The 26,851-nt window shown below is 34.8% G+C and overlaps 1 protein-coding gene across 11 annotated transcripts; it reads left to right on the forward strand.

Annotated features, from left to right (window-relative positions):
- ZNF711 (zinc finger protein 711) lies at positions 1-24,959 on the forward strand. 11 transcript variants are annotated; one of them, XM_033411538.2, is made up of 11 exons: positions 1-150; positions 1,908-2,035; positions 2,983-3,244; positions 3,610-3,714; positions 10,229-10,792; positions 16,010-16,165; positions 16,865-17,002; positions 19,141-19,278; positions 20,144-20,191; positions 21,614-21,757; positions 22,284-24,959. In XM_033411538.2, the coding sequence occupies exons 4-11, from the start codon at positions 3,636-3,638 to the stop codon at positions 23,459-23,461; spliced, it is 2,445 nt and encodes an 814-aa protein (XP_033267429.1). In that variant the 5' UTR covers positions 1-150; positions 1,908-2,035; positions 2,983-3,244; positions 3,610-3,635; the 3' UTR covers positions 23,462-24,959. The 11 variants fall into 11 exon arrangements, with proteins under 11 accessions (XP_033267429.1, XP_033267430.1, XP_049561043.1 ...); XM_033411539.2 differs by having other exon boundaries at positions 2,983-3,239; XM_049705086.1 differs by having other exon boundaries at positions 3,151-3,244.
- Positions 24,960-26,851: the final 1,892 nt, after the last annotated feature.

Here is a 26,851-nt window from a genome sequence, read left to right on the forward strand (position 1 = left end):
GGCGCGCCTCCCAGACGCAGAGTAGCTTGTGATTGGCTCGAGCTGCGGAACCTCGGAAACCCGAATGTGAGGAGCTTACGGATCCACAGCTGCCGCCCCCCGCAGAAATCCGGAGCGCGGTCAGAAGCCAACTGGCGGTAGCGGCTGCAGGTAAGGAGACTCCTGAGGAGAAAGTAGAGGGACTCGGGTCCGCTGCGCTCAGTGTCGTTAGCGTGAGTTGAGGAGAGGCTCCCACCCAGCGTGTAGTGTAGGACGAAGGGAACAATGGAAGTGGCGTCTAGTCCCTAAGCGTTCCCTCCCCCTCGGGCAGACAGTGTTTCTCCTCAGCAGCAGCGGGTGGCTGGAGGAATTGAGAAAATTACTTCCCCCTCAGCCGATCCGTTCTTCCCCAAGGCCAGAGCCCCCGGGGGCGAGAGCCGTCGTGGAGGCCGTCGGTGGTTTAGGGTGACGGGAAAATGGCGGAAAACAAAACAGTGAAGTGAAGAATGCGGCGGCCCCCTGGCATTTTCTCTCGGCGACCCCCGCCCCGCAATATTCCTCTCGGTTGCACTGCCCCTACCTCGCCCCCGCCCCCCGCCTGCCGCGAATGGTAACCTTGGAACGCGCGAGGGATGGCGGCGTTTGCGAGAAGGTGGCACCGAATCGGGCATTTTAGGGGCTAGGGAGCCGTCAGAGCCTGGGGTGGGGGTGGGGGGCCGTGTGCGGCAACTGTCGCCTCCGTTAAAACACCACCATTTTGGTTCCCAGCCGCCGTCTCCCGTGTAGCGGGGCAGAGGTAGCAGGAGGAGGATGAGGGGTTGGGCAGCACGGCGTGGGTAGCAGCGGTGGCGACCGCTGCACCAAGTGCGGGAGGAGGGGTAAGGGTATTCTTGTTTCTTCGCTCTCTTGACTTTCCACTGCGAAGGTTCTCTTGTTTGGTTGAAGATCCAGGCAGATGGGTAATATATGGGAGGGCACATGTGTGCATTCTGCTCAAAATGATTGAAACTTGGCATGATCATGAGAAAGGGAGACTTCTGCGGGAAGAGGGCTGCGTCCAAAGCTGCAATACTGCTACTTGCCAGGGCTCCTTTGTCTCCTATCTCTGCTAATACTACTTTCACATTCTCTTGCTCTGCCGCCTTAGGATTTCTCTCCTGTCCTTCACCCTATTTACATTATTGAGAAGCTAGGTCCTGAGTGAACTATGTTTAGAGGAGACGAGGAGACAAATGAGAGTAAAATGTGGGGGTGGGGTTGTCTTGTTTTGATTTTTGTTTTGTGATTTCTGCTCCCCACATATTTATGGAAAGATGTTTACTTGAAGAGTGCTTGGTGGGTACCTCCATTCAATAAGGATGGGAGATACACTCTTGAGAAGACTGAGAAGCCTAGCTATCTATTGGCTGTTGAATCCTTAACACACTGCTGTTCTCATACCTCATTCATTATTGATCTTATTGAAACTTCCTATATGGGAAAAAGGTGCTCCAATTTATTTATTTGGTATTCTTGCAGTGTGATACTTCCCGTAATAGTTGCACTGTGTGTTAAAATTTTTACACTTCATTGAGCACTAGTGCAGATTTTTCTCTATGAATTTGGCAAGGGTAACGCTTGCCCTTGGTTGGTTCTCTTTTACTTTCCAAAATAAGGTATTGCTAGTGATTATTAAAATATGCTTTAGGGAAGATTTTGGTTTAATCAGGTGGTCGAATTCTAAGTGAAATAACGTTGCTTATGTCGTTTTAGGTAGTTGTTTCTGTTGCAATCCCTTCGGTTGCTTTTTGGATTAGCAGTTTTGAGCATATGAACCCTTCCTAATCTCACCCTGAACATTAAAGTGTAAAGAAAAATTCTTAAGTTGTGTAAGAGATTTGGTTTAAAATGTTTTAAAATATCTAATTGTGAATGTATTTTTACAATAGGTAAAAAGAACGTTTTTCCAAAGAAAGTAATGTAGTTCAGAAGGAAAAATAACAAAAAGAAAGTGCTGCAGATTTTATTTTACAATATGTAAGAAAATCAACAGTTTCTTCAGGATACTCATATTAAGGTGATTAACAAATTACTTAATGTTTTATCTTTAATAATTAAACAAAATTAAGTGTTAAAACATTTTAAAGACATCTATAATTGTTCTATTAGTTATGTGATAAAGAAAGCAATTACTCTAATTAAATTTGGAATAGTACACTGTTTTAAATGTTAAAAATAAGTCCTTATGGCATTTTAATTTATCTCTCTGAAGCCCCAGGTAGTTTATTGTGAACTCTCTTGGCCCCTCTTGACTTCATTTTGAAGGCAGAAAATAATGTGGTATTTGAAAAAATATAGAGAAATATAGCTAAGAGTTTCTAAAAATTTGTAATTTTGCTCACACATGAAGTAATTTTGTTAGAATCATTTTAATATACAGATAAATAACCTACTGCTGTAGGATTTTGATATACATGACTCAAATGTTAATAAAGATTACTCTGTGAGACTTTCTTGCCTCTTTTACACCTATCAAATTTTGAGACAAGGGAAAAAATCTTAGTGATCTCTGGTACTTAAGGATAGATTAAGTTGTCTTACATGGCAGCTTTCTAAAAGTTTCTAAAACTTAATGATGCAACCTCATCTTTTGTGTGGTATAGCCCAATTTATTAAACATTCCTAACTAAAAATGAGGAAATGTTTTATAAAATTGACAGACTTTTTGGTTGATTTACTTAGAATCTTATGTTTGAAAGCAAAGTATACATGTAGTTGTAAGAAATACGTTGAGTTACAGAACCTGACTTTAGGTTCCATACGATCTGGTGATCTTAAATATAGGATAAGTCATTTGAAATGAAATAGGTTGAGCCCTTGCTTTCAAAACTAGCATGAGGCTAGTGTGACTTTATTAATCATTAATGAAAAAAATTAGTCATACAATTACAAGTAAAAGATATTCTGAAAGAACCAATTTACTAAATGTTTGTATGTGATTGATCTTATCTCCACTATATTTAGGAAGCAGTCATGTTTCATGAGTCCTCAAAACTGTGAGACAAGAGAATGTAGTAGAATAAGGCCAGACGTCCTTACTGGCTCAAAGAACTCCAGGGAAACTGGGATAGAACATTTTACATTATAAGTAGAACCCCGGGAGCCAGAGGTGAAACACACGTTTATCTGCAGAACTACGCTGCAGAGCTGAGCTGGGTCTGGAAGAAATGGATGAGAGCCACTGGATGAAATTCACAAATACTAGACACCTGAGTCCTCTAGTAATGTATAAATATCCCAACTATTGCCTGTTGTCATCTTGTTCTCTTTTTTCTTCTTATTTAATAACATTTTAAGTGGAACCTCAGTGCTACAGTTTTGTTCTTTTGCTTGCTTCTTTCACTTCCCTATGGCTCATCACCCTTACTGTGCTTATTCTCCATTATCTTTGGTTTACTTCCATTTGACCCTTCTTTTATTTATGGTTGTCACGTAAAGCATCTAATCAAGGTTTTTGCTTGTTTTGTTTTCCTTTGTAATAAGATTTGCACACCTGGTTGAGAGGCACATTTTCAACTGCATCATTTTCTCAAAGCAACTGACTTTGGCCTAAATGTATTTAAACTATTTTTAAAACCGTTTCTTTTACAGAGATTTGTGAATGAACTTTGCTAAGTATGGATTCAGGTGGTGGAAGTCTTGGATTGCACACATCAGACTCTAGAATGGCACATACCATGATTATGCAGGATTTTGGTAAAGCATTTTCTTTGTTATATTTTTTTCTTTCTTTTTTAAAAGTCAGAACGTACTAAATATCAAAACTGTATTGGGGAAGGGGAGAAATTACAATGAAAAATTGTTCTTTTGCCAGGAAAATACATTTGTAGGGCTTATTTTCTTAAAGTAAGGCGATTTGTCAGTAGTCTAGATAAAATCATTCTTATAATTTTGTGGGAAGGTTGAGGTAAGGAAACTTGGAATATAGTGGTAATATGTCATTGGAAATGAAAAACTCAGTTTGCATAAATACCTGCATCAGTTCTCATGTGTAGGAAATATTAAAATATAAAATACATTTTAAGTTGCATTGTTAATAAAGCTGAAAAAGGAAGTACTTCAGTCATTTCAAAGAAGTTAGTTAGATGCTTATATAGTGATAGAGGAATATCTTGCATTAAGTGATTAATTATATTCTGATGCCATATCCTCAGAAAGTTGTTACTAATAGCATTACCTTTTTATTTTTTTTGAAAAAAAAATTCCCTACTTTTGTGGCCAAGTTTTTCAGTAGCCTCTTAACAGTAGTCATTTTGATGAAGATGATAAGACTCGCTTGACAGTCAACAAAGAAACTGAATTTGGACAGGTTCAGTCTGAATGATAGAAGAGAGAGGTATCTGAAGTGTAAGAGGCGGGCATAGAGTGGTAAGAATTAAAGAAAAGATCAGAATGAGAGTAAAAAAGATAAATGGTAAATTGGGACCAAAAGTAAACAGAAACATGAGATACTGTGGAATTGTTAAAGATGAAATTAGGAATGGGGGATTACAACAAGTGATACTTTACTCAATTAAGAAAATGCTCCTACTGTTTTCAGATAATATGGTTGAATATGTTATTTTGTCCTCTGTTGTAAAGCCCACAGTAATGAGAGCCAGAAGAACTAGATTCTAGTCTTGGCAGGCCTATTAAATTATCTGTGTAAATGGGCAAATTACATATTTCACTTTTATGAAGGGGTTGGACTAGAAAACATTTAATGTCCTCCCCAGTTCTCTGATTCCTTGACCTTTCTGTCTGATGGTAAAGGTGCAATGCGTAGATTAAGATTTAATATGGTGGGAATCGAGATGACTGTGTAGTTCATGAAATAGAAAGGAATTATGGATTTATTCTGCTGAAAGAGTCAGAAGTGAGTTGTGTTGATTATTGATGACTTAGAAGTGATTTTATGTGAAAAAAAAGTATAGGAATAAACTCTAGAAGAAGGACAAAAGGCTGAAGCATAAGAGATTTCACAAATAATTTTGTGAATTCTTTACTAGAGATAGTTTTTCAAATTCTGGAACACTTGAAATTCAGTGTGATAAATTAAGTTTTGGTTGAAATTTCAACTTTAATTTTTTACCTTTTAAAAGTAAGATATTTTTAAATGGAAGAAAGGCAGTATTTTCTCCATTTAATACAAAATATTACCTACCCTGTAGTATCTGGTAAAGTGCCAGAACCACCCTCACTCCTGAAGAAGTTGCCCATTGGCAAGTAAAACTTGATTCATTTCAAAGAGTGAAAAAAATGTCTGATTGGTGCTGGTGAATATTTGCTTGGTGTTCCTCTTACCTTTCTTTCCACTGTTCCTCCTCAATGTCTTGAGGTTTAATTAATCCCTTATTTATCTAATACTAAGCTTTCCAAATTCTAAAAATTGATTAGAAATTAGATACATTCTCTTTAAATTTTTGCTAACATCAAAACTTAGATATCTGCAATGCCATAAATTAATTATACTTGTGAAACATAAGAGTTTAGCATACATAGGTAGACCTAGCCAAGTAAACACATTGTGTGGCTCAGGATCTCTAAATTCTGTAAGGTTTTTGGTTAATATGAAATGGCTACTATATTAAGAATCTAGAAACAATAAATGCCGGAGAGGGTGTGGAGAAAAGGGAACACTCTTGCACTGCTGGTGGGAATGTGAATTAGTACAGCCACTATGGAGAACGGTATGGAGGTTCCTTAAAAAACTACAAATAGAACTACTATATGACCCAGCAATCCCACTGTTGGGCATATACCCTGAGAAAACCATAGTTCAAAGAGAGTCATGTACCAAAATGTTCATTGCAGCTCTATTTACAATAGCCAGGAGATGGAAGCAACCTAAGTGTCCATCATCGGATAAATGGATAAAGAAGATGTGGCACATATATACAATGGAATATTACTCAGCCATAAAAAGAAACGAAATTGAGTTATTTGTAGTGAGGTGGATGGACCTAGAGTCTATCATACAGAGTGAAGTAAGTCAGAAAGAGAAAGACAAATACCGTATGCTAACACATATATATGGAATCTAAGAAAAAAAAATGTCATGAAGAACCTAGGGGTAAGATGGGAATAAAGACACAGACCTACTAGAGAATGGATTTGAGGATATGGGGAGGGGGAAGGGTAAGCTGTGACAAAGTGAGAGAGTGGCATGGACATATATACACTACCAAACGTAAAATAGATAGCTAGTGGGAAGCAGCCACATAGCACAGGGAGATCATCTCGGTGCTTTGTGACCACCTAGAGGGGTGGGATAGGGAGAGTGGGAGGGAGGGAGATGCAAGAGGGAAGAGATATGGGAACATATGTATATGTATAACTGATTCACTTTGTTATAAAGCAGAAACTAACACACCATTGTAAAGCAATTATACTCCAATAAAGATGTAAAAAAAAGAAAAAGAATCTGAACTATTAATTTAATTGAGAAGTTTATTGGACCAGTTTCTTTTGAAGGATACTTTAGAGTTTAAATTTTACAGTAGTATGATTTATGTAATAACTTGTGCATGTCTCAGTGTAATAGTTGCCCTTGGAATCTGTGCCATTGAATTTAATTGTTGTTTAAGTTTTTATTGCTGAAAAGAGTCCATATTGCTTTGGGACTTAAGTAGCAGAAAACCTTAGATGGTGGCCCAAGATGGACCCAACAAATACCAAATTTTATGCTGTCCTGGTGAAATTCCAGGTATTCACATTTAAATTAAATAACTTTAGTAAAAAAGGAAATGCTTGAAAAATGACTTGTTTCTTACTGTTATCTGGTTATCTAATTGATTTCACACTTTTTAAAAGTTCTTCATATCATTTATAATTTGCTACCTAGTGAGATAAATTTTAATGCCCTTTAATGTTGCTTACTAAATGCCTTAAATTTTAAACGAGTGACTCTATGGTAGGTCTTCTTATTCTTTCTCTTTCAAACTCTTCCTTTAGTAGTTACTCACTTGATTAGCCCTATAAATTCCTTAAAAAACAGTCTCTAGAATAAGTAAATTCTATTCTCCTCATTTAGGCAAGTTTAAAAAAAAAGCCAGTCTGGAGTAAAACAATGAGTTCAGTTCCCAGCTTGAACCTTGGGCAAGGTTATTTATTTATTTATTTATTTATTCATTTATTTATTTATTAACATCTTTATTGGAGTATAATTGCTTTACAATGGTGTGTTAGTTTCTGCTTTATAACAAAGTGAATCAGTTATACATATACATATACCTCCATATCGCTTCCCTCTTGCGTCTCCCTCACTCCCACCCTCCCTATCCCACCCCTCTAGGTGGTCACAAAGCACGGAGCTGATCTCCCTGTCTGTGCTGTGCGGCTGCTTCCCACAGCTATCTATTTTACGTTTGATAGTGTATGTATTTCCATGCCACTCTCTCACTTTGTCCCAGCTTACCCTTCCCCCTCCCCGTATCCTCAAGTCCATTCTCTAGTAGGTCTGCGTCTTTATTCCTGTCTGGGCAAGGTTATTTAATCTCTCTAAACCATAGTTTGTTCATATTTAAAATGGGGATAATAACACTTACCTTATTACAGAGTTCTGAGGCTTAAATGAGATAATATATGTAAAAGTATTAGGTTGCTTGGTGCATAGTACTCAATAAATATAGCTAGAGTATAGCTAAAATAAGTGACTTTGTTTAGAAAGTCAGTGAAATCTAACAGATGAGTTGATAAGAGGAAAGTGCAAAATTTAATAAAAGACATCTTGGATCTTGGTCTGAGTAATGTGCCAATACCCTGTGAGGAACCCATTAATTCTTGGTCTAAGATCCTTAAATTATTTAGTTCAGGGCAAACAAGGATGTTTGGATTTTTTTTTGGTTTAGATCTGATTTATTTTGACCTGTAATTTCCTGCTAGAGTTAAAGACTAGGTAAACTAAAAAACACTTATTCCTTCTTCTTAGAACCCTCCCAAACAGATTAATCTGAACCCAAGCCAGCACTAGCATTATTCTATCCTTCCATCCTTCCCTAGTGTCTATTCTCAGAAACCAAACTACTCTCCAGCAATGTTCTAAAATAAATGAGATTTCCCATATTTTAAGTCTAACTTATGAAAAGATTTTATAAAATACTAATTTCATTGTTCATATACATAGAATTGCAATCCTGTGAATTTTATAGGGTTAACATTTAACTTTTCCCTGGTAAAAACCATATTTCCAGTCTGGTTGAATACTAAATTTGAACCCTCACCTTCTCCCTGTCTCCAAAAATGGCCAGTGGAGTAACAAGTGAATAGAAAGTACTTGTTCTGTACGTACTCCCTTTGTCTACCAGATTTTCAAGGTTGAGGCTGTGTCCTTTTGGGTAATATGGTGGTTTAGGTGAGAGTTTGAGAATAGTGAGAAGGCTACAGAAGGGTTGAAAGGAATATAATCCTGAAAGGCAGCTTTTCCCTTCTCACCTTATTTTTTGATGTGTTAGGGTATTAGTAGTGTTTACTGGTCTCCATCCTAACTTGCTAACAAACTTCCATAATGAATTGGTTAATAATAGTGAACAGTGTATAACAAATGGTACTCTTTCAGGTATTACTGTATAGAAAGTGATCATTATGAAGAAAAGGCTTTGTACTGGATTATTTCATGTAGGTAATTTTGTTGTAACCTGGTCCACAAACTCTGTTAATTTGTTTACTATACCACCTCAGGGAGAATGTAACAGAATTACTTATGAAGGAATTTTACACTCTTACAGTATTTACAAGGGGGGTAGGAGTTGGTGTTTACCGTGCTGCTCAAGAAAAACGTTATTTAAAACTTTATTCCTGCAGATTTACTAATTTAGAATTTAATGCAATTTAGAGTTTGTATGTATGTTTTTTAAATAAACCAAATCTTTGCCTAAAATGAGTTGGTTCTTTTTCTCCTCAAATCAGATGTTAAAGGATGCTTTCCATTTTTGAATATAGTAATTCTTGTACAATAAAGAAGTTCAGGGACTTTTATGTTTATAATATGTATTTCTAATGTATTAAGCTTGTCATATTTTATTAACTCAATTTAACATATTAGCAACCTTTTATGTTTGTGTGCCCTTTTTATTTTAATTTTAATTTTTTGAAATGTTAAACTCACAGGAAGTAGAAAAAATAGTATATAGGGTCCTGTATACCCTTTACTCATCTTCCTCCAATGGTGACATCTTTATAATAACTGTAGTACAGTATCAAAAGCAGGAAATTAACATTGGTACATTATTGTTAATGGGACTACAGATCTCATTCAGTTTTCGCCATTTGTGTGTGTGAGAGTGTATATAGTTCTATGCAGTTTTATTTCATATATAGATTTGTGTAGACACCACCACAATGAAGATACAGAATGGCTCCATCTCCATATATATGCTATGCCAAAATAGTCACACACACCCCAACCCTTGGCAACTGCTAATCTGTTCTCCATCTCTATAGTTTTAGAATTTTGAGAATGTTATATAGATGATTCCATTTATACATTATACAGTACAGTAACCTTTGGTAATTGACTTTTTTCATGCAGCATAATTTTCTAGCAGTTGATTCAGGTTGTTGAATGTATCAATAGTTTTGTCCCTTTCTTTATTGCTGAGTAGTATTGCATAGTAAGGATGTGCCAGAGTTGGCTTAACCAACCATTTACCTGCTAAAGGACATTTGAGTTGTTGTATTTTTGTTTTTTGCTACTAGAAATAATAGCTACTATGCACTGTTATGGATATTTATGTATAGCTTTTTGTGTAAACATATTTTAATATCTGTGGGAGAAATGCCACAGAGTACAGTTGTTAGGTTGTATTGGTAAGCACATGTTTTTATAAGAAACTGGGCAAATTATTTTCCAGAGTGGCTGCTGCCATCACGTATGAGAGATCCAGTTTCTCTGCATCCTCACCAACCTGTGGTGTTATTGTTTTTTATTTTAGTTATTCTAATTGGTGTGTAGTGATATCTCATTGTAGCTTTTTTTTTACTTGAAAATAAAGTACATTATTTTTAAGGTCTTAATTTAGATTTTACTAATATTGTTTTCACCCATCTCCACCCCAGTTCCTGGTTGGTGATGATTTTTATTACAGTTAAATTGTCAGTGGTTCTTTAAAATGATAGTTTGCCCAGGACTGTTTCATATTTAAAAACTATTTTATGTCATCTGATATATACATACAGTACTTTTAATTAATAAAATAACTTTACTTTTTTTGGATAATTGTTTGTATTGTAGTGGCTGGAATGGCTGGTACTGCGCATATCGATGGAGACCATATTGTTGTTTCAGTTCCTGAGGCTGTATTAGTTTCTGATGTTGTCACAGACGATGGGATAACTCTTGATCATGGCCTCGCAGCTGAAGTTGTCCATGGGCCTGATATCATCACCGAGACTGATGTAGTAACAGAAGGTGTAATTGTTCCTGAAGCCGTACTTGAGGCTGATGTTGCTATTGAAGAAGATTTAGAGGAAGATGACGGTGATCACATCTTGACGTCTGAGCTAATTACAGAAACTGTTAGAGTACCTGAGCAGGTTTTTGTGGCTGACCTTGTTACTGGTCCTGATGGACACTTAGAACATGTGGTCCAAGATTGTGTCTCAGGAGTTGACTCTCCCACAATGGTATCAGAGGAGGTTCTTGTAACTAATTCAGATACAGAAACTGTGATTCAAGCAGCTGGAGGTGTTCCTGGTTCTACAGTTACTATTAAAACTGAAGATGATGATGATGATGATGATGATGATGATGATGATGATGTCAAGAGCACTTCTGAAGACTACTTAATGATATCTTGTAAGTGAAACTTAAAGTCCATAATTACTTGGTAGAAACTGATTTATGTATAACACCGACAGGTTTTCTAAGATGGGGATCTATTCAATAAAAGTCATGGGGGTGATCTTTTTGAAAAATAATTTTTTTCAAAGCTGTGTTGTTGAGATGCTTTTTTGAATTTGTTCATGTTTTTAATTTATGAAAATTTATACCCACAATGGAGTAAAATAATGCAATTTATTAATATCTTAGAACAAAAATACAGATTTGGAAGGTTCAAAAAGAACATTAAGTGACGCAATATTTTAATGGTAAATATATATATTTCAAAATGGGAAGTTTATTTCATGCAACCACTGCTTTCTTTTTAATATGACAGGTACTGGAGATGTCAGTTCAGTTTTGCTTAGGAGTTTAAGCATAGTATGTTAAGAAATGTGTGATTAGTTTTTTGAATTAAATACTTGAAAAGTAAATAATCAACTCAGATTGTGTTCTACAGTTCTGCCTGTGTTTGTTTTCTGTTGTCTATATATGTGTCTTTATAGTCCATGCAAAAATACTTTAAACATATTTATTTCAGACTGCTTTACGATGTCCTTAAGACATTCTATCTGAATGAGGAAGATAGAAATATCTTATTCTCATTTTAAGTGGTAAGTTTGCCTGAACAGCAACAATAATAAAAATCTCACGATAAGTTATTGATGGAGCTTGAGGAAGAAGTGGGTCTATTCTTTATAAAATTTGAAGGCATTCCTTTATTTAAAAAATCCCTTTAAAACTTAAATAATTTTTTATTTTAGAAAATAGAATATACAAAAATTAAATATTTTTTATATCATTCATTCTCTTGCCACCCAGATCCCTAACTTTTTATAATGGTTAGAATATTCAAATTGAGACTAGTTACTCTTTTTAACCATTTTCATTTATTTTATTTTATTTAGTTTTTCCCTTTTTTTCTTCATCACTTAATCTTTAATTCATTTTTTTACCTCTTGGTTTCTGTTGACCATTGAATCTTTCAGGAGTTAGAGAATAAATTGCCTTGAAATGTCTCAATGGTAATTTTAAAAGTCCTCTGTTTTTTTCCCAAGATATCTTCAAACTACTCAAGGGATAAAATTGAAGACTTAAAACAGACTGTTATCTTATTCCTAAATCCCTAACTATTCCTGTAAGGAAATCTTATCAGCAGCTGAGTTTGTCTTCTCTCAGTCTCTGAGGTGCATCTGAGATTTTTCCACTTTCAGACCAAATGTCACAATTTCTTTATCTTAGCAGTTGGTTAGGCTCTTCCACTTGTGCTAAGTAACTTGGAAATTAATATAGGATAACTGTATCTGTCTAAAGTTATCCCAGGTGTGCTTTTCTTTAAAAATACCTAACACCCTCAAAACATTTCTGGGTGATGATTTGCTTTATGAAAAGCTTCACCGGAGAAGGGAGGTTCCTTTAAATAATGAACCAATATAATGCATTCAAATTATTTTTTTTACCTATAAAATCAGTTTTTATTTCTTCCAGGAAAATAATTTTGTATAAAGCAAAACATATTGGTAGGGTCATTATGGGAGCGGTCATGAAACCTCACCAATTTCAGGGGTAAAAGAGAAAAGTTAACACCTTTGTATTTTTTTTTTAGTATAATAGCTTTATTGAGATATAATTCACATGCCATACAATTCATTCATTAAAGGTGTGCAATTCAGTGGTTTTTCATATATTCACAGAATTGTATCACCATCACCATAATCAATTCTAGAATTTTTCTTCCCCCCAAAAGAAACCCCCATACCCTTGAGCAATCACCCCTGCCACTCCATTCACCCCTCAGGCAACCACTAATCCAAATTCTTTCTCTATAATTTGCCGGTTCTCAACATTTCATGTAAATGGAATCATATAATATATGGCCTTTTGTGTCTGGCTTCTTTCTCTTAGTATAATGCTTTCAAGGATCATCCATGTTGTAGCATGCATCAGTCCTTCATTCCTTTTTATTAATGAGTAATATTTCATTATATGGATATACAGTTTATTTATCAGTTCATCAGTCGATGGACATTTAGGTTGTTTCCACTTTTTGGCTGTTATGAATAATGCTGCTCTGAACATTCATGTACAAGTTTTTGTGCACATAGGTTTTCAGATGTCTTGGATATATACAGCTGGGAATGGAATACCTTTGTAATTTAAGTATTACTAATTTTTGTTTGTTTCATCATTGCATAATACGGATCCATTACACATTGCCTCACCCCATCCCTGTGGTACATCAATACAGAGTTGACCCTTGAACAACACAGGTTTGAACTGTGTGGGTCCACTAATACAAAGATATTTTTCAATAAATATATACTACAGTGTCACATAATCTGAGGTTAATTGAGTCTGCAGATGCGGAACTATGGATACGGAGGGGCAACTGTAAAGGTATACATGGATTTTCGACTATGTGGAGAGTCAGTGCCCCTAAGCCCTGCATTGTTCAAGGGTCAGCTGTAGTCTATACTGATGTCATATTCACCATATAATTTTGGTAGATGTAACATGAAAGGGGTACAGTAAAAAGCCTACTTAGTGTTTAAAAGAAATATTATACTGTACATTTTGCTAAAATGAAATTTTAATCAAATTGTACCAATGGGCTATAGAAGAATATTGAACGATAGCAAACTTTGTAGGGTTGGCAAATAATGCACCTTACTGGTTTTTTTTTTAAATTTTTATTGGAGTATAGTTGCTTTACAATGTTGTGTTAGTTTCTGCTGTACAGTAGAGTGAATCAGTTATACGTATACCTATATCCCCTCTTTTTTAGATTTCCTTCCCATTTAGATCACCACAGAGCACTGAGTAGAGTTCCCTGTGCTATACAGTAGGTTCTCATTAGTTATCTATTTTATACACAGTAGTGTATATATGTCAATCCCAATCTCCCAATTCATCCCACCCCCGCACCTTACTGTTTTAATGTTATATTTAGCACCAGTAGAATTCTGCGTTTTATATACTATTACCCACTTATCACTGGCTGGGATGTCATGTGGGTTGGGAAACAACACCGTGGGATTTGAATGTTGTAAGCCTTATAACAAAAAGGTTAAGCTTGAATTTTGGGTATTTTGAGTATTATCTGTGTAAAGAAGAGTCTTTGAGGATCTATTTCTAAAATCTGTTGATTGCTTGTTAAATCTTTGTTAACTTTGTACTTTCCATAACAAAGGGTATAGAATAAATCTTGGTGAAGTTGATGGTTTATCTCTTAAAACTGTACACTAACATATTTAATAACTTTATCATCTTCTATGAACTTAAAATACAGAACAAGTTTAATTACTCAATACATTTCAAAATTGTTCATTCTGAGGAATCTAATTAAGTAGAAAATAATGGATGCATTAAACTGTGGACCTCGAGGAAAGGTGTAAATGGAATCAGAATAGCACCAGTAATTTCAATACTTAAAGCAAAAATTATGGTACAAAACTTTTGAGAAATGACCAAACAAATGTCTATTTCATTTCATGAGCTTTAGTTTTGTGAATTACAGTTTTAATTCAGTTTATCCCAGGAGGAACTCTGATTACTTTTAACCATTGAAGTGTAATAAAGTAGTATTTATCAGATGAGAGTATTTTTTTCATTAATTTACTGTTAGTCCAACCTAAGAAATTCATATTTTGGACACTTTTTGAGTGTTTTATATCCTATGTCTTTATTTCCAAGAATGAGAAAGTACTTTTATTCTGAAGACTTAACTTGCCTCTTAATTTTTTTAATGATCTCATTGTTTTATTCAACGTATTTTAAAAGAGAGGCTGTTAAAAACCAGTAATATCAGATTCTTCCTCATCCTTTTTTCTTTCATTTTAATCTGTCCCATTGTGAAAAAAATATTTGCCAAAAAAGTACTAACAGAATTAGGTTTATGATGGAATGAAAATATTTTTTTCTGTTTATTTTGATCATTTAGGTACTCTCTTTCATAGACAATAAACTATTTGAACTCTTAAATAATGTGGAATCATTTATATTTAACCACAAAGTTAAAGTAGTTTTACATTGTAAGAAGAATTTCTGAAATTCTGGTGTTTTCACCATTTTGAAAGGCCAAAGGAATATTTTTGAATTTGCATGTATCAAATTTGAAACTGAGGTAGAGAAAATCTAGACTTTGACCCATTTAGATCTTACTGAAATTCATATTTTAAGAGTACTGAGTTAAAAACTTTTTAATGTCACTTTATTCTGTTTTCAGTAGCTCTGGAATTGTTTAGATATAGTCAAGTCTTCATGATTTTGTTTCATATATGATACTATGATACATATAGTAGGGAGGAGCAGATTTTCAGTTTAGGTTACATTTCAGTTTTTATGGGGACAGGACAAGCATTGAAATAAAAAATGGTAGGCATATAATCTTTGGGGGAGTATATTGTTTAATATTTATGTTCAAAGAGCAAACTTTATGAATATAATGTATTCATTGCATAGTTTATGCACAGTATTCACTTGAAACTAAATGCTATTCTTAAAGAATCAAATTTTTAAGTATACTTAAAATGTAAGTAATTATTGTTGCTTTATTTTATATATGATTTGAAGCAAATCATACAATGGTAAACCTGGAAGTATACAAAATTTCTGATTTGAAGTAGCCTTCCATTGACTCAACAAGAATTAAAAGTATTTACTAAGATTTTATTTTCATGATTTCTGAAAAGCCCTTTTTATAAAATAATTCAAGTGTTTTCTATTTTCTCTTTTTTAAATACTAGATTTTATATGTTAATTGGTTTTAGATATACTGCTATTTAATTTGGGAATTGTTTATGTCAGCTTATTTCATGAGTACTATATATTTTATGTTGTAATTTTTGTTATTAATTTTGGTGTTAGGATTTAGCTTAAAATGTTGAATGTAATGGAAGATTATTTAATCTTTTCCCAAACCACTTTAATTAAAGCTGTATGGTTAAGAGTATTTCATATACATAAATTGAAATCTGTGATTATGTCTTTTATATAATTACGATCATGTAGTATATCTGTCTTGTATACATTTTTTCATGAAATATACCACTCTTAATGGTTGCATAATAGGTCATTAATTGAATATAGTGGGTAGGTGGTTAACACATTATTTCACATCGCACTAATACTTAACACCGACTAAATGTCAATGGTACTTTTTCACTGAAACAGTTTCCTGTTTATATTTTACAGTGGATGATGTTGGGGAAAAATTAGAGCATATGGGGAACACACCATTAAAAATCAGCAGTGATGGTTCACAAGAAGATGTTAAAGAAGATGGATTTGGTTCAGAAGTAATAAAAGTGTATATATTTAAAGCTGAGGCTGAAGATGACGTTGAAATAGGTACAAATAATAATTTTAATTTATTGCCATAATGGTTAGGAATTAGAACTTCTCTTTTCTGGAGACTAAGTTCTAATATTGCCTTCAAAGTGCAACTCTTATAAAAGGTTTCTTTGGGGATGGAATATTTAAAAATTATATATAAATATAAATCACGGGTAGAGAACAAGTCATCTTAGATATTTTTAAACTTGAGTAGAAGATTCCAGTTGAAATTTCAAAACATATGAGTGGAGGGGATTTGGTTTAGAGAAGGAAATTATGAGTATTTAAGGGCAGGCTAGAGGCAGGGTGCTTTGGATTTTAATCCTAGTTCTTCCATTTAGCTGAGTGGTCTTTGGTGAATTACTTAACCTTCTTCTGCCTCAGTTTCCTCATCCATAAAATGGCCATAATGGTAGTAACTACCTTATAATGCTATTGTGAGGATTAAATGGGTAAATACATGTAAAAGACTTAAATAGTGCTTGGCATATACAAGTGTAATGTAAGTGTTAACATTTGTTGTTATTTCTTAGTGATGACTGAAAATTTAAAGTGCAATTTATAAGAAAATTCTCTTGACACTTAGAACTTTATGTTTGAATATTTGAGGGGGAATATTTTTCTAAAGGAAAATATTTTTATGTATCCTTCTTATTAATTTAGGGAATTATTCCATGATACTTACTGATTTTGATACATGTTTTAACTTTTAAGGTGGAACGGAAATTGTCACAGAGAGTGAGTACACCAATGGGCATTCTGTAGCTGGAGTGCTTGACCAGAGCCGAATGCAGCGGGAGAAGATGGTTTACATGGCAGTTAAAGATTCTTCTCAAGAAGAAGATGATATCAGTAAGGAAAAAAGGCACTGTAGTGACTTATCAGTAGTCATCATGCATTCTTAAAAAAAAACAATCTCATATTCAAGCACTACATAGGAACAAAGTTCAATAAAATAAATCTGACCCTTCTCTATAATTAATTTAAAGGAAAAGGGTCCTTTTGACAATCCGTGCATGCATGTATTGTTCAAATGAGCAAACGTAAAATACTGTGTCTGAGATACTAGGGATACAGAGATCAGCTAAATATGGTTCCTGACTTTAGGATAGCCCACAAATATGTAGGGAATTACTGAGAATCTACTTTGTGTGTGTTATTGAATATGTTGCATATGTATTATCTCATTTAATTCTCATAATTCATCTCTGAGGTAGGTGGTATTAGCCCTGTTTTATGGAAGGAGAAAGTGCTCAGGGAAATTAAGCAGTTGCCCAAGGCCATTCCAGTATTAAATGAGGAAGATAGGATTTGAACTCATGTCTGCCTAACTCTGCTGTCAGTAATCTTTGTACATGGCAGTGAGCACTGTTGAACTCTCTCTGAATTTAGCAGTAGAAGGGCTAGCTGTTTGTTTTCCTTCTGCCACTGAGAGATTAGCTGAGTAAGTATTCTTCCAAGTCAAGCCACCAGGATTTTTACTTATTATGCCGTTGATGGTCTCCAAGTAGTTGCTGTTTAAGGTTTCTTGCGGCTGAGTACCACAGGGAGTAAAAAGCTCCTCACATTTCCTTTCCTGCCATGGTACACATTTCCTTATGAAGATGTTTTACTTTCTTCCTACTTTCTCCTCACCTCAGTGTAGGAATGCAGCCCTTCCTTAAGGCTTTTTCTGTCTTCTTGCCATGCTGAGACAAAAACGACTTTGTTTTGCCCTAGAAGAGCAAGAGCCTCCACTTCAGTGCATTACCTTGATAATAGTTAGCTTTACCTATACTGCACTATGATCCCCACTCCTCAAATTTCCTCCCCTAGAAGTCATAGGGAGCTGAATTCCAATCCCAAACAAACATGAATAATATACCACAGCTGAAAATGTCAAAACAAATGAGTCTAGAGGATTTGGTTAGAGAGAAAAAGAATTAATTTCTATTTGGTGTCTAGATTATTTCTTTTCTGTTTTGCTCATTGGTCAGGAGACTGAAGGTTAGGTTAGCTGATGCCAGAATTCCATAAGGATGTGCAAAACTTAGACCAATGTTTCCTTCTGGTTAATTGAAAGAAGGGAAACCTAGGAGAAAAGGGATACTTTTTCCCCACATTTTTTCCACATTTTTCAGTAGTGAGTAGGGAATTCCCTAGTGGTCCAGTGGTTAAGACTCCATGCGTCCACTGCAGGGGGCATGGGTTTGAGCCCTGGTTGGGGAAGTTCCGCATGCCGCACCTCGCGGCGCGGCCAAAAAAAGAAAAAAAAATTTAGTAGAAAATCCCAGTATGTGAATCAAAGGAAAAGCATAAATTCAAGCCAATTTTCTACTTAACACTTCAAATCCAAATGGATTATTTCACATAAAATATACTTACTGACCTTCTAGGTTTAAATTCTTTTACACTAATACTATGTTTTTTTAAATGTCTCACTTAACGCTTTTGTCTTCAGTAGGGTCTCTGAAAATCCTGCCTCTTAATGGGTGTCCACATAGCCTTGAGCCACCAACATTTTATATTATAACCATATATTATGGTTTTACTTTCATTTTTAATTCTTTTTCAATTACTAATATTTTTGACAATTTTTCACTGCACGTACAGTACTGCATTTAATTTACATGTGGGATAGCATGGACCGCTTTTTAGTACTGATTCTATGGGAAATGCCTTCTGAGTTCTGAAGAACTGTCAGGCAGAATTATGGAATACAGCTTTTCTTATAAATTCCTAATGCCCAATGGACTGTGAAATCAGTCAATATATTTCAAGCGCACGTTTTATATAATCTAGAAGTCATTTTCGTAGGACTAGGTTTTAAGAGGAGGATAAGAACTTTGATAGATTACTGTCTCCTAGTGGCACCAGCCTGCGAAGTGCCTAATGTAATTTTTAAATTAACCAAATTGAAATCTTGAAAGTTGAAAGATAATCGTTTGGAAATTTTTACCCATTTATTAAATACTTGGGGTTATAAACAAGCAATTATTTCTAAAATTTAGGTTGCGCTGAAATAGCAGATGAAGTTTACATGGAAGTCATTGTAGGGGAAGAGGAAGGAACTTCTCTCCCTGAGACTCAGCTTGAGGACTCTGATGTTAATAAAACAATTGTCCCTGTTGTCTGGGCTGCGACATATGGTAGGACACTGGCATTTTTTCACCTGATAAGTACATAACATATCTATTTGATCAGCCTTTAGGTCATTAAATATGCTGTGCTAATGCCCCCATGAGTTGGCTAATACTATAAAATGTTTTGCTGTGGACTGATTCATCTCTAGTTACTTACATAATTTTTGTACCACATATCTTGTGTTATTTACAATGAACCTTGCTTAATGCATTTTGTTTTTCAGTAGGATTTATTTTAAATCCTACATGTGTAAGTGAGTGCCATAAAAAGTTTTATTTTTCTAAAATAGGAATATCCTTTGAAAATTGATCCTTCCCCTTTTGGAAAAACTTATTTTATGTTTTAACACCACAAATAATAAGATATTGGGGTTTTGAAAAGGAACAGAAATCCAAGTGTGCTCTTCTAGGAAGTACGTAATGAAAGGTAAATTTATCAAGTTATTTTTTCCCTTTCTATTTTATCTCATTCTTACTTAATTTACAAGATGGTCCAGGTATACTCTTTACTTTGAAAAATTTTGTTGTTCAAATGCATTAATTTATCTTTACTTGGTTTTTCCAAAGGTTCATTCATTCAACAGTCATTTATTGAGCATCTTCAATTTTGAGGGTATTCTGCAGAAATATCTACCCAGGTTTTATTTGAAAAGTAAGGTTGTCCTAGATGTTAGTAGTTCAAAGGATGCTGACAGCAGCCCTTATTTTCAGTGTGTGATATTATCTAATCTATGGGAGTGGAAGAACTCAACAACAAAAAAGTTTAATCCAAGGAACGGTGATCAAAGTAAGATTTTGTAGATTAAGATGTGATCTACTAGTAATCATTATACTCAGTCTATCAGTTTTTAATTAGCCTTTTTTTTTTAAGGAGATGAAAGAAGAGTTTCTCGAAGGTATGAAGATTGTCAGTCATCAGGTGAGAGAGCATTGTATGTGAGATGTTAAGTTAAGTAACTGGTTTTGTGTACTGCTTGGTAGATACAGAGTTATTAGTTTGTGTGTACAGACCCATTTGTTAGACTCTTACTTGCCTGGTCATATCTAGTTAGTTAGAAGAGTTTACCTCCTTGGGAAATTGATTAATTTATATAGAGACATAGCGTGTGTTATTCTGTGAATGCAGTTCATTTTAGATTTACCTCGTGATTTCCCTGGTGGTCCAGTGGTTAAGGCTCTGCCCTTCCACTGCAGGGGGGCACGGGTTTGATCCCTGGTTGGGGAACTAAGATCCCATATGCCACATGGCATGGCCAAAAAATAAAAAATTAAAATTAAAAAAATAGATTTACCTCAAGATACAAATATCAGGCCACTTACTACATGGGCCATAAAAAAGTTACTATGGAAAAAATTATAAAATAGAAATTACTCTGACATGAAAGTAAAAGTTGCCCATGATATCAACTACTTGTTAATGTCTTCCTTGGGATGGAACTATTTTTTTAATTTCTATGGCAACCAGTAGATTTATATAGCTGTTACATAAAGCTCATGTGTCAGCGTAAATTTTTCTTTTTTAGTTTTGATACACTTCATATAGTGTTATTTATTCCATGGTTGATAGTTCTTTTTATTTTCTTACACAAGGAGACTTTTTCTAATGATAAAGTGTCTATTTTGTTTCTATCTTTAGGAGGTATTTGACTCTCTAACTGTAGATTTCAGGGGAATTAATGAGAGGCATATATATCACAGCATTTAAGCTAAACAGTTTCTTAGGGCTACATTTTTAAACTAAATTGCATAACACAAGAGACTGTGAGAACTGAGATTTTATTAAGTACTTTATTCCATATACACTGATCCCACTGAAATTGCAGTAGATTGCCTGCCACTTTTATCTTAACACTTAAAAAAATCAATCTTAATACTTTTAACATTAAGTAAACTATTCTAAAGCATAAATACAAGAAATCTGTTGTTTGTCATGTATTACAGTTACCATGATTGTACTGGATAACTGACATGTGTAAATTTCTTTGCTAAATCTCTTTAATTTCATCAGCCTTCATCAATGAGAAATTGATCTGATGTCAAGATTTTGTTTAGGATCATAAAATTCAGTTTCTTATGTTTCATTCACCTTATCAGTTTGTTCCTTTAGGATGAATAAATTGGGATATTTTAAAGTTACTTCCACATGGTATCGTATTTAAAGTATTTGCATATACACATGTGTGTGTACGAGTATAAAAGACAGAGAAGGAGAAGATGGGTGTACTTTGTGAAATTTAGTACTGCAATGGCAACTGAATGCCATGTCTTCTCTAATTCCTCTAACTAAAACCAAAAAAGTATAAATATATGTAGTTTAATAGTGTATCGATTTTTTTTCCAGGAAATACTTTGGACTCAACATTAGAAAACAGAAGTAGTACAGCAGCACAATACCTTCAAATTTGTGATAGCATTAATACAAATAAAGTACTTAAACAAAAAGCTAAGAAGAGGAGAAGGGGAGAAATGAGGCAGTGGCAAACAGGTAAAATACTAATACATTACTCGATGAATATTATAATTACTTGAAATGCAGTAGTATTTTTTGTAACCCAAGAATATGCCAGTTGTTTGTAGTGTAGTTAGTCCTACTCCCATGTACCTACTTGTGTTTGATCTAAATAGTTGGGGTTTTTTAAATGTTCTACTGGTACTTAATAAAACTGTGCTTGTTTGCTTTTTACCCAAATGATGTTTTTAAAGAGAATTTTCAGGTTGATTTAACAATAAAGGGTGCCTATTTCTAGTTTACAAAGTGCATGTGATATAGCATTTTGGCAGGTGAATAGTCTATAGTAGAGTGCTGCTCATTACTTTTTAGTGAGCTACTTTATTATAAATTGCTTTCAATGTGCATTTTATCTTACGGGATCTTATTCTACTAGTACAGTTCTCACATTGTGAATGTCAGCTAATTTTGCCGCCTTTGTGGTAAAACTTTAAAACAGTCTGGCCAAATTTCACAACTTCCCTGTTTTGTTTTGTTGTTGTTGTTGTTGTTTTTAATCTAGCTGTTATAATAGGTCCTGATGGACAGCCCCTGACAGTATACCCTTGCCATATTTGCACGAAAAAGTTTAAATCCAGGGGATTCTTGAAAAGACACATGAAGAATCATCCTGATCATTTGATGAGAAAAAAATATCAGTGTACAGATTGTGACTTTACAACTAACAAGAAAGTGAGTTTCCATAACCACTTAGAAAGCCATAAGCTTATAAACAAAGTTGACAAAACCCATGAATTTACAGAATACACACGAAGATACAGAGAGGCTAGTCCATTGAGTTCAAATAAACTTATATTAAGAGACAAGGAGCCGAAGATGCACAAGTGCAAATACTGCGACTATGAAACTGCAGAACAAGGACTGTTAAACCGACATTTACTGGCTGTTCACAGCAAGAATTTTCCTCATGTTTGTGTTGAGTGTGGGAAGGGCTTTCGACATCCTTCTGAACTCAAGAAGCATATGAGAACCCATACTGGTGAGAAGCCATATCAATGTCAGTATTGTGTCTTCAGGTGTGCAGATCAATCAAATTTGAAAACTCACATTAAGTCTAAGCATGGTAACAATTTGCCATATAAATGTGAGCATTGTCCCCAAGCATTTGGTGATGAGAGGGAACTTCAACGCCATCTGGATTTGTTTCAAGGACATAAGACACACCAGTGTCCTCATTGTGACCATAAGAGCACCAACTCAAGTGACCTTAAGCGGCACATCATATCTGTCCACACTAAGGATTTTCCTCACAAATGTGAGGTCTGTGATAAAGGTTTCCATCGTCCTTCTGAGCTCAAAAAGCATAGTGATATCCATAAGGGTAGGAAGATTCATCAGTGTAGGCACTGTGACTTTAAAACATCAGATCCATTTATTCTTAGTGGTCATATCCTTTCAGTTCATACTAAGGATCAGTCACTGAAGTGTAAAAGGTGCAAAAGAGGGTTCAGACAACAAAATGAGCTCAAAAAGCATATGAAGACTCACACTGGAAGGAAGATTTACCAATGTGAGTATTGTGAATACAGCACTACAGATGCATCTGGCTTTAAACGACATGTGATATCAATACATACAAAAGACTATCCACACAGGTGTGAATTCTGCAAGAAGGGATTCCGAAGACCATCAGAAAAAAATCAGCATATTATGAGGCACCACAAGGAGGCTCTTATGTAATAAGATCAATATAAAGAAAGAAGCTATTTAGAAAATATGACATGCTACATGGAAAGATAATTTCATGAACTGTTTCACCTGGTTACAAAGCTTGATATTAAATCATAAATTTACATTCTTTTTACTAAAGATCTTAAGATATTTGAATTGAGAGGGGATCTCATAGCCCTTTGAAATTAAAGAATTTAAGGAGCACCATAGAATGGTTGCAGAAAACCTTATTGTCTATTTAATAGTATTATAAGCATAATTCAGCTACAGGGGGCAAGAGCAAAGACAACCACTTTATTTGACTGATCATACTAGAGACAGATGTTTCTGAAAAGATCATATCTAATTGAGGAGTTTAGCAATGCTTTGCTATCGCAAGCGTCACTTTTATGCCGTTTTAGAAATGGAGTGGGGAAATAAAATGCAGTCATCCATTAGTCACTTAGTCATTGAGCCTTTATATGGTACCTGGAAATTGAATTCCAGAAATGGCAAAAGTTTTGTGTATTCATCAAAAGAAATTTCACTGGAAAACAGGTTAGATTAATTCAATACTATTTAAAAGAATTTCAGAGCTGCTAAGATTTTAACACAGGATAGGATGTTTGAAATATAGCATTCTGTACTGAAGTCTAAAGATTAAAGTTCCCCTTTTTCTGATGTTCAAGTTGATTGTTGTTCAGTGTGGCATATATGACAGAAGTATATTTGAGTCAAATGTGGCTTTCTAAAATGGATGCAACAGTAATGTTGCAAAGTTAGCACTATATTTCTTAATGATCTAAAGATTACATTGAGAGAACACAGTTTTCTTAAATATTATGTTTAGAGGTTTTTTTAAGACAGTCATAGCAAGTATGATTGTTCTAGTCTTACTTGCTCTAATGTTTAAAGGTGCAATTTTATGCCATTATTGAAAATTTTGATTTTTAAAATCTATATACCATATTATTAACATGAATTTTCAATATGAGGCAGTATTTATGCGGTATTTAACAAAACACTATGCTGCCAATAGAACTTGGAGGTGGATATTCAGTTTACAGTGTATAAATTTAAAATATGCATCCCTTTAACAATGCTTCATGTTAGCATGCTGCAAATCAACATGGCGCTTAAAATAAAAAGCAGGTTTAGGGAAATTTAATGAAAATCCTGTTCATAAATGTAATGCATATGATGTGTATTTTTAAGTTTTAGTTGCTTCATGTTTACACTCATCTGTTAAACATAACTAAAATGTAATTTTACTTCATGCTATATTGTGGCTTTGTGTTTTAAATAATGTTCACCTTTCTGTTTTTGCACCAGATAGGAATCAGTTCCTTGAGAATAAATTTTTTATCTTTCTTAACTTCAGAATATTAAATTTGGAAATCTAAAATTGTGTGTCATGTGATTGTAAATGATGTACACGCTGTAAAATAAGATTGTCACTGTTATGTGGGATTATTATTTCTAAATGTTACTCATTGAAATGAGCATACAATAAAAAGCATTTATTGCACTTCAGGGTTTTATGAGTTTATTTAAAGTTGTGTTGCAGTGTCCCTCATTAAAAGACTTCACTTAAAATTGCTCTTAGGCAATTTTGTCTGCAGTTTAGCGTCTTGTAGGATTTTGTGCATTAACAACATGAGCTAGGAATTTAAACAATTATGATGACTATGGCATGATTATTCCTCAAAATTTTGTGTTTTTGCTAAAACCGTGATGGAATGCTTTAAAGTTGCCCATCTTAAGACTTGAGACTTAGTATTACAGAGGAAACTAAAAATTCTTAACCTGCTTAAGTAACACAATCCTGAAAAATGAATCTAATTATATTCCCAATAGACCAATATACATTCAAAAGGAAAAGTATTAAATCAAGTATTTGGGAAATATTTCTGCAAATGAGCGTAAAAATAACGTGCTGTATTCAAACTAGTCAGCATTCAGTAGAATCCATGTACCTGGATAGAATATATAGCACTATTGCTAAGACTCTTTGTCAATTGGGTTATTCTTTAATGATCACTAAGAGAAAAAGAAGGAATCTGTTAGCCATTACATGTTAGACCGGTGCTTTAAGCTTTAATTCTATAGAGTTCATCTAGGGATCTTGTTAAAATATACTAATTCCATAGGTGCAGGCCGGGGCCTACAATTCTGCATTTCTAGCAAGCCCCCAATGTGTTACCACCACAGAAACAGTAAGGTGTTAGACAAAGCCCCCAGTGTAATTCCCGTACACTTTGCCAACTTTGCTTAAACAAATATCTATGGGTGAGTACATAGAGGAGATCCATACTGAAGACTTGGCATTTGAGCTGAGACATGAGTGGCAGGAAAGAACCAGTCATGAAAATCTTGTGCAAGTGCAAGAGCATTCAAGGCAGAGAAACACACATGCAAATGCGAACAACCTGAAATGGTACCAGCTTTGGCTGGATCATGGTGAAGGGAGACTGATAAGGGATGACACCTGTGAGAATTTGAAATGGGAAGTCATTGGAGGGTTTTAAGGAAAGGAGTGATATGATGTGATTTACGTTTTGAAGATCACTGTAGAGGCTGTGTGAGGAATGTATTGTACAGGGACCAGAGGAAGCAGGCAGCCATGTGAAGAGGTTATTCCAGTTGTTCGTGGTCACAGTGGTGCTGGAGAAAAGCAAATGGATTTTCTTTCTTATAAATTGGGCCTAGAAAACAGCCAAGATGGACACATAAGAATTCAGCCCATGTTACAAACAAAAGAAAAAAACAGCCAAGATAGAACACATGAGAATTCAGCCCATGTTACAAACAAAAGAAAAAAAAAGGCACTTTTCCAGGACAGTCCAGGGTCATTAGGGTCATTATGTGCAGATGAATTTGTCTGATTGTCACTTCTATGCGGCCTATACCATGATGGACAGGAAAATATTTAGAATTATTCAGGCAGACCTCTCCAATTCACGTCTCATACAGGACAACCACCAGTTTGAACCTTGGCCTTCCCTTAAAGATATGTATGATAGATGTAGTATGACAGATAACTTTTATTGTAAAATATCTTCAACCACATACAATATAATGAATCCCCATACAGCCATTACCCAGCTTCAGCAATCATCACCTTATGGCCAATTTTGTTTCACTTTTACTCTTCCTCACTCCTGCTTTCACCAACCTGCCTCTCATTGGTTTATTTTGATGCCCCCTTCTCTCACTGGCTTAATTTGAAGTAAATCCCAGACAGCTTTTTAAGAATTTTTGAAGGAAAACAGCAGAGATTAAGAACTGGACTTAACATCTCATCTACAAGAGACCAACCCAAGATTACCAAGACTGCCTGGCTATCATGTATTATAATTATGTCATACAACGATTCCAGTCTTCCTTTGTAGACTCAAAAGCAGTATGTCTTATTTTGTC

This window comes from Orcinus orca, chromosome X (genome assembly GCF_937001465.1).
Source record: "Orcinus orca chromosome X, mOrcOrc1.1, whole genome shotgun sequence".
NCBI lineage: Eukaryota > Metazoa > Chordata > Mammalia > Artiodactyla > Delphinidae > Orcinus > Orcinus orca.

Excerpts from the sequence above, each read along its gene's own strand:
- ZNF711 (XM_033411537.2), top strand. The coding sequence starts at position 3,636 with ATGGATTCAGGTGGTGGAAGTCTTGGATTGCACACATCAGACTCTAGA. Across the intron at positions 3,715-10,228 it reads CATGATTATGCAGGATTTTG|TGGCTGGAATGGCTGGTACT; the intron begins GTAAAGCATTTT and ends TTTGTATTGTAG. Across the intron at positions 16,166-16,864 it reads TGAAGATGACGTTGAAATAG|GTGGAACGGAAATTGTCACA; the intron begins GTACAAATAATA and ends TTAACTTTTAAG.